This window comes from Anabrus simplex, chromosome 4 (genome assembly GCF_040414725.1).
Source record: "Anabrus simplex isolate iqAnaSimp1 chromosome 4, ASM4041472v1, whole genome shotgun sequence".
In the NCBI taxonomy this organism is placed as follows: domain Eukaryota; kingdom Metazoa; phylum Arthropoda; class Insecta; order Orthoptera; family Tettigoniidae; genus Anabrus; species Anabrus simplex.
This window is the reverse complement of record NC_090268.1, coordinates 270,687,547-270,702,022: the sequence shown is the minus strand read 5'-3', so window position 1 is coordinate 270,702,022 and position 14,476 is coordinate 270,687,547. Positions and strand designations below refer to the sequence as shown.

General features: G+C 36.1%; 1 protein-coding gene across 5 annotated transcripts in view; it reads left to right on the top strand.

Annotated features, from left to right (window-relative positions):
• fmt (phosphatase 6 regulatory subunit 1-like protein fmt) overlaps positions 1-14,476 on the top strand; it is a 516,745-nt gene that overhangs the window by 329,389 nt on the left and 172,880 nt on the right. For all 5 annotated transcript variants that reach the window (XM_067145523.2, XM_067145524.2, XM_067145526.2 and 2 more), the window contains one exon: positions 13,088-13,354. In XM_067145523.2, the coding sequence (XP_067001624.1) occupies positions 13,088-13,354 (267 nt within the window). The remainder of the gene's footprint in view (positions 1-13,087; positions 13,355-14,476) is intronic.

Genomic DNA, 14,476 nt, shown 5'->3' with positions numbered 1-14,476 from the left:
TTTTATAACGTTGGAACAAATAATGAACAATTAGAAATTTTTTGAAACCGCTCCAATCATTTGTGCGCACCCTCTATATATAATAAACTAAAAACCATTAAACACACAATATGTGGTACTTGTTAAAAAGGTTTTCCTTAACACTTTCAGCACTACCATATTTTAACGTTGAACCTGGCAGTGAACTGGGTCTTTTTTCCTGAACTATAATACGTTATTACTAGAGCCCGGAAGTTAGGCAGAATGCCTTTCTTATCTGACTGGATATATTGAAGAATCAGATAGAGATAGATATGTTTTCGTGCATTTAGGAAGTGTAGAGACAATTTTTATTTTGCCTATTTTGGCTTCCATTGCCTATTTTAAGATTTAAAGCCTTTTTTTACCTTCTTTTTTATTGTTATGCAATTTTTTCCTGTGATTTACACATTTTAAAAAGCACATAATGAATTTCCGTACATCAAAGACAAGAAAGGTTTCAGAAATTAAATTACATATTGCCGTCGCAAATATCTATTTAGAATATTGTTCCCTGTAAATCGTTTATTTGTTTTCAGGCATTCGAAAGCTTATTTTTTTAACCCATTCATTTAACCTCTGTAAATAGCAGAACCTTCATTAGTGAAAGGCATGCACAAGCTTAATGAATACCAGGAAAGAGAGAGGATGAGGGAAGTACATCTCTTCTCCTTCCTCACACCCCTTTTGCTGTGACAATGCGTAATTACCAGGTATTCCCAATTTCGAAATTATAAGATAATGCAGAAGTAGGGAGGAAATCATTTCTGTCTAAGAGGTCAAACATAAAAGAAGCTGTTAGTCTGCTGTTGAACTTGTTAAAGGCAACTCGGGCGTTCGCGCTGACTTATCATGCCGAAATTTTCATCGTTGCATGGTAAATTACATGGCTATGATCGCAAATTCGGTTCTGATACACTTTCTACTGATGGAGCTACACTCTTTTGCAAAATCTGTGAACTATTAATCACGAAAAAAGTAATTTATAACTCAACATTTCGCAACAACGAAACATAAGTCTAGGTTAAATATTGTTGGCCCTAAGATCAATTTAATATCAACCTGCAGTTACAACATCCAGCAGGCAATCTCACCCTTCCGAATCCGGGTTTTCAAGGACGTGGCACCAGAGCTCCCTTTACCTCCACAGGCAGTTCTCACCAGATGGGAAACCTGGATCTCAGCAGTCATATATTACAGCGACAATTTGGACAAGATATGTGAGGTACTTCGTGCCACATCAGTAGACGAAGTTGCTTCAGCTCGCGAGGTAAAAAAGTTGTTGGACCATGAAGAGCTCAGCAATGATGTGGCATTTATAACAGCACATTATAGTGTGATATTGGAAGCAATCTTGAAGTTGGAGAAAAGAGATGATTCGCTGGTATCATCTATGGCGATCTTCGAAGATGCAGTAAATCAACTGCTGCAAGCACCAGGAGAAAAAGGAAGCGGTGTTAGTGAAAAGTGTAAACGTTTTCTGAGTGCTAATGTGGACATTGAAAAAATGAATAACATTCGTGATGTTCTGAAAGGTGAAAATTCCGTTTTAACTCGTATGTGTTCTTCCGAAATGGCTTTTTTCAAATTTGCGCCAATCACTTCAGTGAAAGTAGAACATTCCTTTTCCATGATGAAAAACATTCTTTCTGACAAGCGTCTGTCTATGACAGTTGATACTTTGAAAAAGCACCTTGTTGTTGCTTGTAACCAAGGAAAGCAAGAGTAAGTACGCTAATTATGTGGTAAATTGATAATAAAGAAATGAATGAGTATTTAAAGTACATATTTTCATTAATAATGAGCGAGATTCCTCTTTGCTTTCACTCCTAATAAATGCCTATTTTAATTACAGTACTGCCTATTTTCAGTATTTCAAGTGCTTTTTTGCCTGCCTATTTTAACCAAAAATAAATGCCTAACTTCTGGGCTCTAATTATTACACAACAGCAAAACATAATACATACCTGATTTTTTTATCATATGATGGTGTTAGCCATCGAAAATGAAGATGTTAATCAGAAAGACTGGGCGAGTTGGCCGTGCGGTTAGGGGCGCGCAGCTGTGAGCTCGCATCCGGGAGATAGTGGGTTCGAACTCCACTGTCGGCAGTCCTGAAGATGGTTTTCCATGGTTTCCCATTATTACACCAGGCAAATGCTGGGGCTGTACCTTAATTAAGGCCACAGCAGCTTCGTTCCCATTCCTAGACCTTTCCTGTGTCATCGTCGCCATAAGACCTATCTGTGTCGGTGCAACGTAAAGCAAATAGCAAAAAATTAATCAGAAAGTACATATCTAATGTAATTTAATTATACTAGTCTTATGAAAAACATTTTAAACATGTTCGGATCGGGCGAGTTGGCCGTGCGCGTAGAGGCGCTCGGCTGTGAGCTTGCATCCGGGAGATAGTAGGTTCGAATCCCACTGTCGGCAGCCCTGAAGATGGTTTTCCGTGGTTTCCCATTTTCACACCAGGCAAATGCTGGGGCTGTACCTTAATTAAGGCCACGGCCGCTTCCTTCCAACTCCTAGGCCTTTCCTATCCCATCGTCGCCATAAGACCTATCTGTGTCGGTGCGACGTAAAGCCACTAGCAAAAAAAAAAACCATGTTCGGAAAAATCTTTTACATTCAAGTTATACCAATAAACCTGCTCAAACAATAAAAATAGCCATTTACTGTCACTACTTAAGCAACAAATAAACACAGTTACATTTGAAATACACTATTGACCTATTTTGGAATAGTTTGTTTTGATATAGTAGCCCTGAAAACATTGGGCAATGCACAGTCCAACTTTGCACTCCTTATTACACCATCTAATTCCTTTTTGCGGTACAGGTGAATTATCAGTCTGCATCACTTCATTTAAACAAACAAAAAATAAGCCCAAATTGCCGGAGAGGTGAAGTATTTCTTTTGTTTGTATTTGGAGTCAAATATTGCAGCTAGAAACTTGCATTTGAAAGTGACGTAACAAGTTAAGGTGTTGCCCGAACTATCACTTGATATGTGATCTGGTTCGTAAGCAGAGTATTCATCTGTCGTTTAGTTCTGAACCCGATTCTCCCGGTAAAAAGTCCAAGATATCACTATCATTGAGCCGACGTGTTGACATGTTTGTAGAGTAACACAGCTCACAGTGCGACAGATTGGGCACACTCAGCACGCGGCACATCGATTGCTTCGGTATAGGTCACGACAGGGAAGAAAGTACCCTTTTCATTTTTTCAGTTTGAACTCCTCGATAACTGCTGCATTTTAGTGGACACTAGATAAACTAGCACCCCCAAGCAAGAGACGGGAACAATATGGGATACACGCAGCTCTTTATAAACATGCCGTCCACAACCAAGAAAGCAGTTTGCCCATATCCAATATGGGCGTAGTGTTGAAAGTGTTAAAAAACATGATGCAAATTAAAAATGAGGTGGTGGTTGTTAAAACTAATTTTGAGCTGAGGCCTTTTTCTTTTTTGTTGTTGCAGTATTCTCGTAGTCCCCTGACGCAATTTGAATGATATCTGTACACTGTTGACTGAATTATTATGTTCAGCATAGGCTGACATATATAAGTTGTTGTTGAAGTTGAACTGTCTGTTATCTAGTCTGTAAAGTGGATAATAAAAATCTTAAGAATTAAAAAATGGTGACATTTAACTTGCATTACGTGGCCTACTTGTATTACCCGTGTTTTCTGACTACGGAGTCCTGCTCTCACAGTCGAGACGTATGACATATTGTTAGGAGGTGGAGTGGAGAAATGGGGCGGAAATTGCAGGAGTATGGCAGTATGTGGGATTATGGGGGTGATGGTTAAAACTGAGTGTAATAATTAATTCTTCTGGTCTTGTTTTGTACTACATATAATTGGAATGAAAGTTTCCCATATTATATATTATTTTTTTTCATTTATCTCATTGAAGTTGAGGGCTGGATTCTTTTATTGATACATACTAATGAAACATTCTCTAAAATGAGTAGTGGGCCTTTTTGTTCACGTTGTAAAATATTTAGATATTGATCTAGTTATGATCATGGTTTTTGTGGTGTTTACTCATGGCAGAGAAATGATTGTATGTTAAAGCTTTGCTCTGTTCTGTATATCTTATGAAGAAGTTCCTGATGCTTGTATCTGTTTCTATCCATATTATCAAAGTTATCTGTCCAATTACCTCAGTTGATCGGGGTTATACTGTATATTCAGCTTCTCGGTGATTGTGAGGCACTTCAATTTATTGTCACAATGCTCTGTGTGAACGATACCAGTGGTGATGGCTTACTGATGCTTACTGAGCAGTGAACAGTTTGCACAAATATCTTCAAGATCGCTGCTCAGGCAAGCTATGACCTCGCTCCCTTGATGTCAAGGGATATTAACCTGGAAAAGTAGTCTGTAGCATTCGAACAAATGTTTTTTGCAGTGTATCATTAATGAAAATTTATTTTTTAATTTGGCGTATGGCCTCCGGAGAGGCCTGGTGTGGGTCTTTGTCTCATAGATGGCCTATTAGGCGACCTGCATGTCTGTGAAGATAAGGATGATTTCTAATGCTGAATATGCCACACACACCCAGACTCTGAGCCTTTGGAATTGACCAATAAAGGTTAAAATCCCTGACTTGGCCGGGAATCGAACCTAGGACCCTCTGAAACGAAGGCCAGTATGCTGACCATTCAGCCTATTTAACCCTTTCCCGCCCGAAAGCGCCCGAAAGCGCCAGACTCTTCACTTTGCCTTCCGGTCCTTAGCGCCCGAAAGCACCCGGCTGCATTATCTGCATACTTACGTGAGTTATGCGATAGGTTTTAGTTTTCTTCGGCTTTGAAGGGTTTATGAGGCGTTTATGAACACGCAGTACGATTTACTAGGCTTAGGAAATGAAAGAAGAGCGATAATCTGTCTTGACGTCGCCTAGGAAACGGTCTTGAACTTCCGTGAGCGCAGGACAGCTGTGTCGTTCGTAAACATGGCGGGATTGAATACTGCGGACATTGAAACTGAGCTGAATATAGGCGACAAAAGTGACACAGAATCGTTGAGTAGGGGTGGAGGTGAATTTTTAGTGAGGGAATTATGTATCAACGAAGATAATTTTAGCGATAACAGTGATGTAAGTGAAAACGGATATCGAGGATTCGGATCTGATTGCGATGCCGCGGCATTTCAGTTAACACAGACATTTTGTTTCGTTACTCCGAATGATTATACAGATGGTGTTGAACCTGTCCATAATTTCGAAAGAGTATTACGGGAAAAAATATATTATTCTTGACATAGGCCTATGTTAGGAGGAGACAAACTATTCAGTGAGATATCCACTTGCATATATATCAATGCAACATTCAAACAGGCACATTCCGGAAACATAGATACAGAATGTGAAGACACTTGCTCAGGTGAAATAGAAGCTGATATACAGTATATATTCCACTTCCAGAATCACACGGTTATTGGTTTAGAGGGATTCGTACAACATGATAAAAAGAGCCTACCTTTGTGTTGAGTACCACAATGGGGGGGGGGGTTTGAACCAACAACCTTATGACTCAATGAATACGGAAATGGATGTGATGGTATTTTTCTAATATTATTGGAAATTTGAATACATTGTGATCAACAGTTTTTATTATATTTAACTTTATCTGAAACAGTGTGCTCTACTTCAATTTTTCCTAAATAATAGGTTGAAATCTGGCGATAAGCGGACTAAAAATGTGGGCGGGAAAGGGTTAATGTCAAAAATTTAATTTTTGGTCCGTAATGAATCAAGATTTACATTAAGAAATATGGGTAAGTGGTTCCACCTATTCAATACTGCAAAGTTGTCACATATGCAATTAAATACAGGAGATTTTCGGCAGTAGGGCAGCATATAAATGGCTATAAACATAGCTTTCACAATGTTAAGCACGATATAGACATCATCGAAATATTAAACAAAGGCCTGTTACTTGACTTAACGGAGCAATGTTTCATTTTACTGGATCAATATTTCAACCCTAACTACAATCTTAATGACTTGTCCGAAAAACGTACAAATTTTATTTGGTACACTTATTTCAGTAATTAATAATCGTGCAATACCAGAAGATAAATCAGTATACAAAATAATACGTAACATGCTAGCATACTACCCCCACTGTAATCCACGGCGTCCTGATCAACGCCCTCACCACCCCTTCCCCTACACAACATGCTCCGCCTCTCCGCTAAGTGCGGTCTGTTGCCTTTCATTTCGTAAGGCAGTTCCTCTTTAACTTGACCCTCGTCAACTTGGTGCTCGAGGTGAGTTTCTATTTACAAAAGGAATTTTCCTTGCCTCTGCTTCCGTCACGTTAACACGCATTATATTTTCTTCTTTTAGGTCTGCCTTGGTTCGAGATCTTTCTAGTTCTACCAAATTCCTTTAGAACATATTGTTTTTCAAGAATTATCGTCCACCAGTCTACAAATCTTAAATCTATGCATAATTATGGATACAAGAATCAAATTATAAGATAAATACTATGTGACATAATTATATACTAATATAATTTATTTTATCCACACAAGATATTAGTCACCAGACTCTAGATCAGGGGTTTCCAATTAGTAAGAATTCAAGGGCCACATTGGAAACCTGAAGCATGACTGCGGGCCGCACTTTAATAATAGCACAATTAAATTAGAATCTAGCGAGTTCCACCTTTTCAATATAAAATACAATGTTGTTGGATGGTATTTACAACATTATTTATTACAGAACATGTTTCGGTGTTCAGTTTTTGACACCATCATCAGCTGCTCAGAAAGTGCGAAAAAACTTGGCAATCTAAACATTAAACAACATATTGTCATACGTAACTCCTTAATATACATATATACAAACAATAGAATATTGCACTAGTTAAATCCTAAAACATCTACAGTAATTATGCTATATTAAAACTCTAATATGTAACAAGAGAATTCTTGTAAGTCATAAATATAAAATTCCTCGTCTGTTTGATGAGTTGTCTTCACATTCCTTAATGTCTGTGATTTTGTACTATCGTACTATTGAATTCAAATGCGAACTTAAGCTTGAGGATTTAAAATCGTATGCAGTCCATTTGATGTTAAAATGTTCATTTCATGTATATAATAACCACTTAGATGGATTAAAAGCTCGTTATATACAATATGATTAAACTGGGCCGTCTTCTTAAATTAATTAAGTACAAAAACTTCGTATTTTTAATGCTGTATGCGTGGTTGGAACTGTAATTTCATTTGTCCTACAGTTGTTAGGCGGACATGTCTTCTCAGTTCAATAGAACCCTGCAATAATGAAACCCAATGTTAAGAGAAAAGCGGGAATATTGATAAAGAAAACTAGAATCTAACTGTTGATACGGCTGACCCACCTCTAAAGCTGTGTAATTCGCGTGATGGCTGTGGCGCGATGCTAGTATCTTGTGCTCTGTGATGAAGAGCAGGGAAGGAGAAGTAGGGGCGGCAAAGGGGAAGTTTCTAGAACGTCGAACGTTTTGGGAGAGAGTCCGGGGGGCGTTGTGGACGAAGACAGTAGTAAGCAAAGTTGTTATGTAGAGTTCGGAATACGCTCGAATTTTCTGGAATTTTTAATTTGTTAAGTAATAGAATCAAACAATCAAATAAAATCTTGGGTTTTTCCGAGATCTCATTCAAATTCAGGTTAGCGTTATAGTATTGGTCTAGATGTATTAGACATGCCTCCGTAATGTCAAGCTTCTGTCCCTTAGACAGTGTTTCCATGATCTCGAGGTTTTTATCTATGTCTGTGAATTTATGTTTATACTCATTGATATGCTAGCCTACCGCTGAGAATCTGTGATATTTTACAGCGTTAAGGTGTTCCTGATACCTGACATTAAAGCTACGCCCAGTTTGCCCTATGTATCCGCTTCCACAGTCCCTACATTTGAACCTATATACCCCTGATTTAGAATATGGATTGACTTTGTTGACAACCGAAACATTATGTAAAACTGTTGTACTTCTATTATCTGTCTTGAATGCGATCCTAATGTTACGTTTCCTGAAAATATTTGTAATTCTGTATACATCTTTATTAAACGTGAAGGTTGCAATTTCCTTTGCTTCTATTTTACTTTTCATCAGACTCGTTTGAGGGCGATATTTGAATTTGCTTATTATTCGTTCTATAAAATTCTCTTTAAAACCATTAACTTTAGCCATAGCTCGAATGATGTTCAGTTCCTTGTCCAAGTTTTGTTTGGACATTGGTATACTAAAAGCGCGATTCACCAAGCTGTTATAGGTCGCGCATTTATGAGTTAAGGGGTGTATCGAATCATTACGTATTGTAACTGCAGTTTGTGTGGGTTTTCTGTAAATACTAAAAGAAAATGAAGAAGCGTGTCTATTAATCTTTAGGTCTAGATAATTAATGGATTTTTCTATTTCGGATTCTAAAGTAAATTTTATATCCGTATCTATTGTGTTAAGATTATTAAGTCGTAGAGGCGTTGGTAATGCGTTCATCCAAGATAACAAACGCATCGTCTACATACCTAGACCAAAATAGAACAATCTTGAATTTTTCATTTATTTGTGTGTCCTCTAGAAAATCTAAATAAATTTCTGCCAAAATTCCTGAGGCCGGAGACCCCATTGCAAGGCTGTTTTGTTTATAAATGATCTGGTCGAAAGTGAAATAGTTGTTACTGATCAGCAATTTTAAAACCGTCATGAATTCATCAATTTCAAGCTTGCTTAAGTGACTGTATTTTTTCAAATTTTTGGCAATAATGGGGAGCAATTTATTAGTTTTGATATTAGGAAACATATTTACTATATCAAAAGAATGTATTGTGTGGTGATCCTGTAATCGAAATTTAATTAATTCTTTAGTGAATTCTACGTCATTCTTTACGGATTTATTTGCAGTGAATCTGTAATGTTGTTTTAAGAATTTTTGAATATACTGCGCTAATTTATAAAGGGGGCTAGGCCTGTAATTGATAATTGGCCTAATGGGGACTCCGGCCTTGTGGATTTTTGGCAGCGCTTTAGCGATAGGAAGGCCGGGGTTCATGCTAATTAATTTCTGCTTCTCATATTCATTAAAGAGGAAAGAAGATGTCTTCAATGTTTGTTTCAATTGCTTCTGCAATGACTGAGTCGGGTCCTTCTTAATAATAGAAAAAGAGTCATCATTAAAAAAGTTTTTTGTTTTTTGGATGTAATCAGCTTTATACATGATAACGGTTACGTTGCCTTTATCTGCTTTAGTGACTATAAGCTCTTGGTTTTTTATTTTCTTTTTAAGTTCAAATATTTGTTTCCTATCCTTGAAAGAATCTTTGGGGATGACAAACTTATTATTATTATTATTATTATTATTATTATTATTATTATTATTATTATTATTATTATTATTATTATTATTATTATTATTATTATTAGCATTATTACTATTATTATTAACCATTTTGTTCAGCTGTTTCTTTACTTCTCTTCTGACTTCATCCTGTAAGTCGAGTGGCAATTTTCCGAGTGCGATTTCTGTTTCTATAATCAGATTTTTAGTTACTTTAGCTTGATTGAATGTCGGCCAATTATGTTTAGGGCCTTTCTCAAGGATAAGTCTTTCCTCTTCATTCAAGTTGACATTGGAGAGATTAATGAGTGGAGTATGAAACTGTTTCAATGGATCTTCGTTATGTGTAAAATTGGACCTTTGAATCGGGGATGAAGATTGGGTTCGACCTTTTTCTGCTTCCTTCCTTAGTCTTTCTAGCTTTTTCTCCAATGTTAATTGTTTACTTGCAAGTACATTAGATAATTTGAATTGAACTTTATTTTGAAAAAGGTTCCATTGTGATGCAGAGAGCAAGAATGTAGCTTTGAGGTGAGTCTCATATAATTTCTGATTCAAAAAGGATTTCTTTTTGTGGAGGAATTTTAATTCGTTATTGAGCCATAGCCTTTTTGACTTTACCCAGTTTTTACTTCGATGCGGCACACCTGGGTCCCGTTTTAAAACACTTTTCAAGAAATTTGGAGTCAAATCATATGCTATACATTGTCTAATAAATTTAATATCCTTACCAAGTTTTCCCACTTTTATTCTTAAATTCATATAACGATGAGCTATAAAAAATGCCTGGTGGGCTTCATCATTAAACGTAAGGAACTTCATCTTTTGGTCCGTATTGAACTGAGATCACAATTAAATTAGAATCTAGCGGGTTCCACCTTTTCAATACAAAATGTTGTTGGATGGTATTTACAATAATAGGCCAATTTTCGTAAAATTCCGCAAATAGAACAGAGGTACCAGTATACAAAATAATATGCATAGTTCAGTTGAAATGGAGGTTTAATAATTTTAATTGCTTAAAACACATGCGGCTCGCGGGCCGCCATTTGGAAACCCCTGCTCTAGATACTATCAAGGCAAACTCGAACATTTTACATAGTTAAGTAACTATATTCTACGAGGAACTATTTTTGTCAAATAATTGGTTGCTGCTATCTGATCTTTTCCCTCACATATAATAACTTTCAATATTCTAAAAGGAAATCAGCCAATTTTACTGTATGTTAAATATAATTAAATATGGTTATAATTCGACAAGGCCAATTGAATGTCCTTAATGTTCATTCAAGATATATTTTATAAAAAAATTGAAAAGACTCAATGCTGTAATCAACCTTTTATAACATCTGTTAAGTTAATAAATTTCATTATTCGTCCGTATTGAACCAAGATTACAATTTATTAAAATTTGTATCCACCTTATTCAATACATTAAAATGTTGTTAAGATGAAATTACAACATATATTTTATCAGAACTAGTTTCAGCGCATTTTTTGCGTCATCATAAGCTGATATACATTCTTGGAAATATTGGCAAACATATAAGTTTATCTACGTCACATAAAACAAATTTTAAAAAACATATTGATGATCTAAAACCGTGTTACAACAGTACTGTTTCAAAGTCCACATTATCTGAGACTTGCGAGTACCGTATTAAACTTTAAATTGATGAGGTCCGATGTAAGTTGGTTTGCTTCCTCATAAATTAACGTGGGTTTAACAAGAACAACCACTGAAAACACAATCTTCTTAAAGAAACATTAGCTCAGCTTAACACTTCTTAAACCGTGATGCAGAACCGCATTAAAATACGAGCTCGTTTCCACCTCATTACGATTGCTCCATTATAACGGCTTGAAGATTTTGTTGAATTATTTTAATACGGTTCTACATCACAGTTTAAGAAGTGTTAAGCTGAGCTAATGTTTCTTTAAGAAGATTGTGTTTTCAGTGGTTGTTCTTGTTAAACCCACGTTAATTTATGAGGAAGCAAACCAACTTACATTGGACCTCATCAATTTAAAGTTTAATACTCTCAAGTTTCAGATAATATGGACTTTGAAACAGTATTATTGTAACACGGTTTTAGATCATCAATATGTTTTTTAAAATTTGTTTTATGTGACGTTAAACTTATATGTTTGCCAATATTTCCAAGAATGTATATCAGCTGATGATGACGCAAAAAAGGCGTTGAAACTAGTTCTGATAAAATATATGTTGTAATAACATTTTAATGTATTGAATAAGGTGGATACAAATTTTAATAAATTTTATAACATCTACAAGCAATTCGACAACGTCACTCACTGTTTTTGTATTCAAAAGATTGTATAACACGACTTGTATTGTATTTCATAAGAAATTATTCTAGTCTTTGCATTTTAAACTTAGTTTAAGAACAATGGTTCAAGTTATACACACACAAATTTTTAAATTATGTTAAAGTAGTGTTCAAAATGCCTTGTAACAATTTTCTTAGGCTGATGATGGAAAATAAAGTTGCCGAAACCGGTCCCAATAATGAGATCAAATAAATTTGTGACGTATTAAAAACTTCACAACTTTGTAGTATTGAATAGGTGGAACCACTTACCCATATTTCTTAATGTAGACCATTCAGCCAACGAGTCAGACATTAATGAAAATGATACTGTATTTAAATGTATAAATGATGTTCTCTAGGAACTTGGAATGTGCACAAGTGTAAAGAAAACCCTAATAAACATGAAGCATATATCTGAAATAAATTAACATAGGAAGAATAGGAATTTAGTTGGGAAAGGTTTCTCCATAAAGATGTGTGTGGTATAAATGGGGAAATGGTAGGTGTGTGCTTATATCAGGCAGGGAGTAAATGCATTTTCTTATTTCATATTAGTTTGGGTTATTTATTATTTATATTTTTCTTTCACATTAACTTAAAAATAGTATGTATCATTGCACTATTACTTGCATGCACCAAAATTCACAGTGAAAAGCAAACTACTAAGTGTTGCATAACTGCTTCTTATTTACAGACTGGTCATTGCAGGTCGGTATGTCTTACAAAATTAACGTAGATATCGGTTCACTTCATGTTCATTACAGATGTGTATTTAACTCAGGTTAGCACTCAGAGTGCCATGACAATAACGTTTGTTAGAATATGCAGGGGCATAAGCTTGGTCATACTTCAAGCAGTCACAATTGAATTCCATGAATGTTTCCTCACATTGTATTGTTGAGAGTATACAATTCCCTTTGTATGACCCAAAATCAGATTTTGTGAAGTGTGAAATCAAGAAATGCACTGGTCGTACCACTCGCTGCTTGAAGAAGTATACGATAATTGCGCTGCTGCTTCTGTTCTTAGGCTTCAATCTTTCCTTTCCTGCTTTCCTTTTTCAAGTCTTGTTTCATTTTGACTCTAATAGTATTAGGATTTTTGTTTTTCATGGTCCTTCCTTTTGTTTTCTGTTCCCTTTGTTCGATTCGTACTGCCATTCCTAAAATATACAGTATTCTTATATTCATTGTCACTTAATGAATATTAACTATAGTGAGCAGTATAGAAAGTTTCTCTGATTAATTTTGGTTGTAGTGTAGCCCCTTAAGAATATTAACAACAATCATTTTGTCTTCCTGTTAACTTTGTACTTGTTTGGGCTGGAGTGTATATATATATATATATATATATATTTATACCTTTTTTTGTTGTTTGTTTTTGGTAGCATGGGCGAATTCAGAGGTGTCAGTTGCCCCCATTGCAGCCGATGCTGTTAATCCATGGAGCTGTAGTGAAAACTCAAATCTGACTGTTCCACCTGCAACTGAGGAAGGAGGATGGGCAGATTTTGGCTCTGCTGGGTTTGCAGATTTTGAAGCCAATTTTGGGGGTAAAGATCCCAGTGAAAGTAGTAAAGAATCAGAAAATGATGGAAGTTCTCCTTCAACAAAGAACATGGCCAACAACACTGCAAACATCTCAACATCCACAAGTAACTTTTCAAAATATTATTAATTTAAATTGTATGGTTCCTCGTTCTTTCTATATGGTAAAGCTTGTTGAAAAGGAGGATAATATTGAATTCTTACAACAACAAGAAATATTAAAATGTCTGTTTTAAGCATTCATTGAAATTGTTCCCAGAGATAGAAGGTAAAGAGATGGAAAGTAGCTACTCACCTTGATCAGATGATGTTTGTGTACTGTTGAAAAGCTCATTCAGTACTAAGCTTAAATTTGTTTCCAAATAGATATTATTCTTTTCTTATCGCAGGATATTTGCAAAGTTTATACTTCGTAGGTCATACAGTGATGAACAGTTGACATGTTCTTAGTTAGATTTAGATGCATTTCCATCTGGAAACTGATTTTGCCTACATATTTAATCATTTATATTTTACTTGTAACCATTACCGTATTTTCTCGCGCAATTAACGCACTTTTTTGATGAAAAATACAGGTGAATACTTTGGATGCGTAAATTATTCAAGGAATTCAGATATTTAAAAATTTACATTTAAGAGATGCATCAAATAAAATATAAACACAATTGGTTCAACTCATTTGCGGTTATCGTCATTTGGCGTAAAATTCTGGCGTGAGATTCTTTCTGAAAAGCCAGATAAAGTACCAGTACATCAGGTAAGTTGGACATGTGAGTTTGAAGTACCGTCATTGGACAGTGTTACAATGTTATAAAGAGAGTTAAGAGGTTCCACCTAATCAATACACTAATATACAGTTGCACAAACTTGTTACAGCATGTTTAATTCGGGACCGCTTTCGATACATATTTGGTGCCATCATCAGCCGATTGAAAGAGCAGGGCAAAAGGTATACAATTATCAACACACATAACACAAAATATATGACAATGTTCACACTCTAAAGCAGGGCCTCTCAAACGCCCAAAATCTCGCGCGTGCAGATCGAGGCGCAAGACCTCCGTGCACCGTGCATCGGTGACGCTCGGCATGACTCGGATCAACGCTTCGTCTCTGGGCTACTCAGCTAAGCTCGGCTCTACTTGGCTGTACTCGGTTCAGCCAGCGCGGATTTGGAGCGCTATGGCGCAAGTGGGGCAGAGGGAGACAGGCGGAACGACCGAGACAGG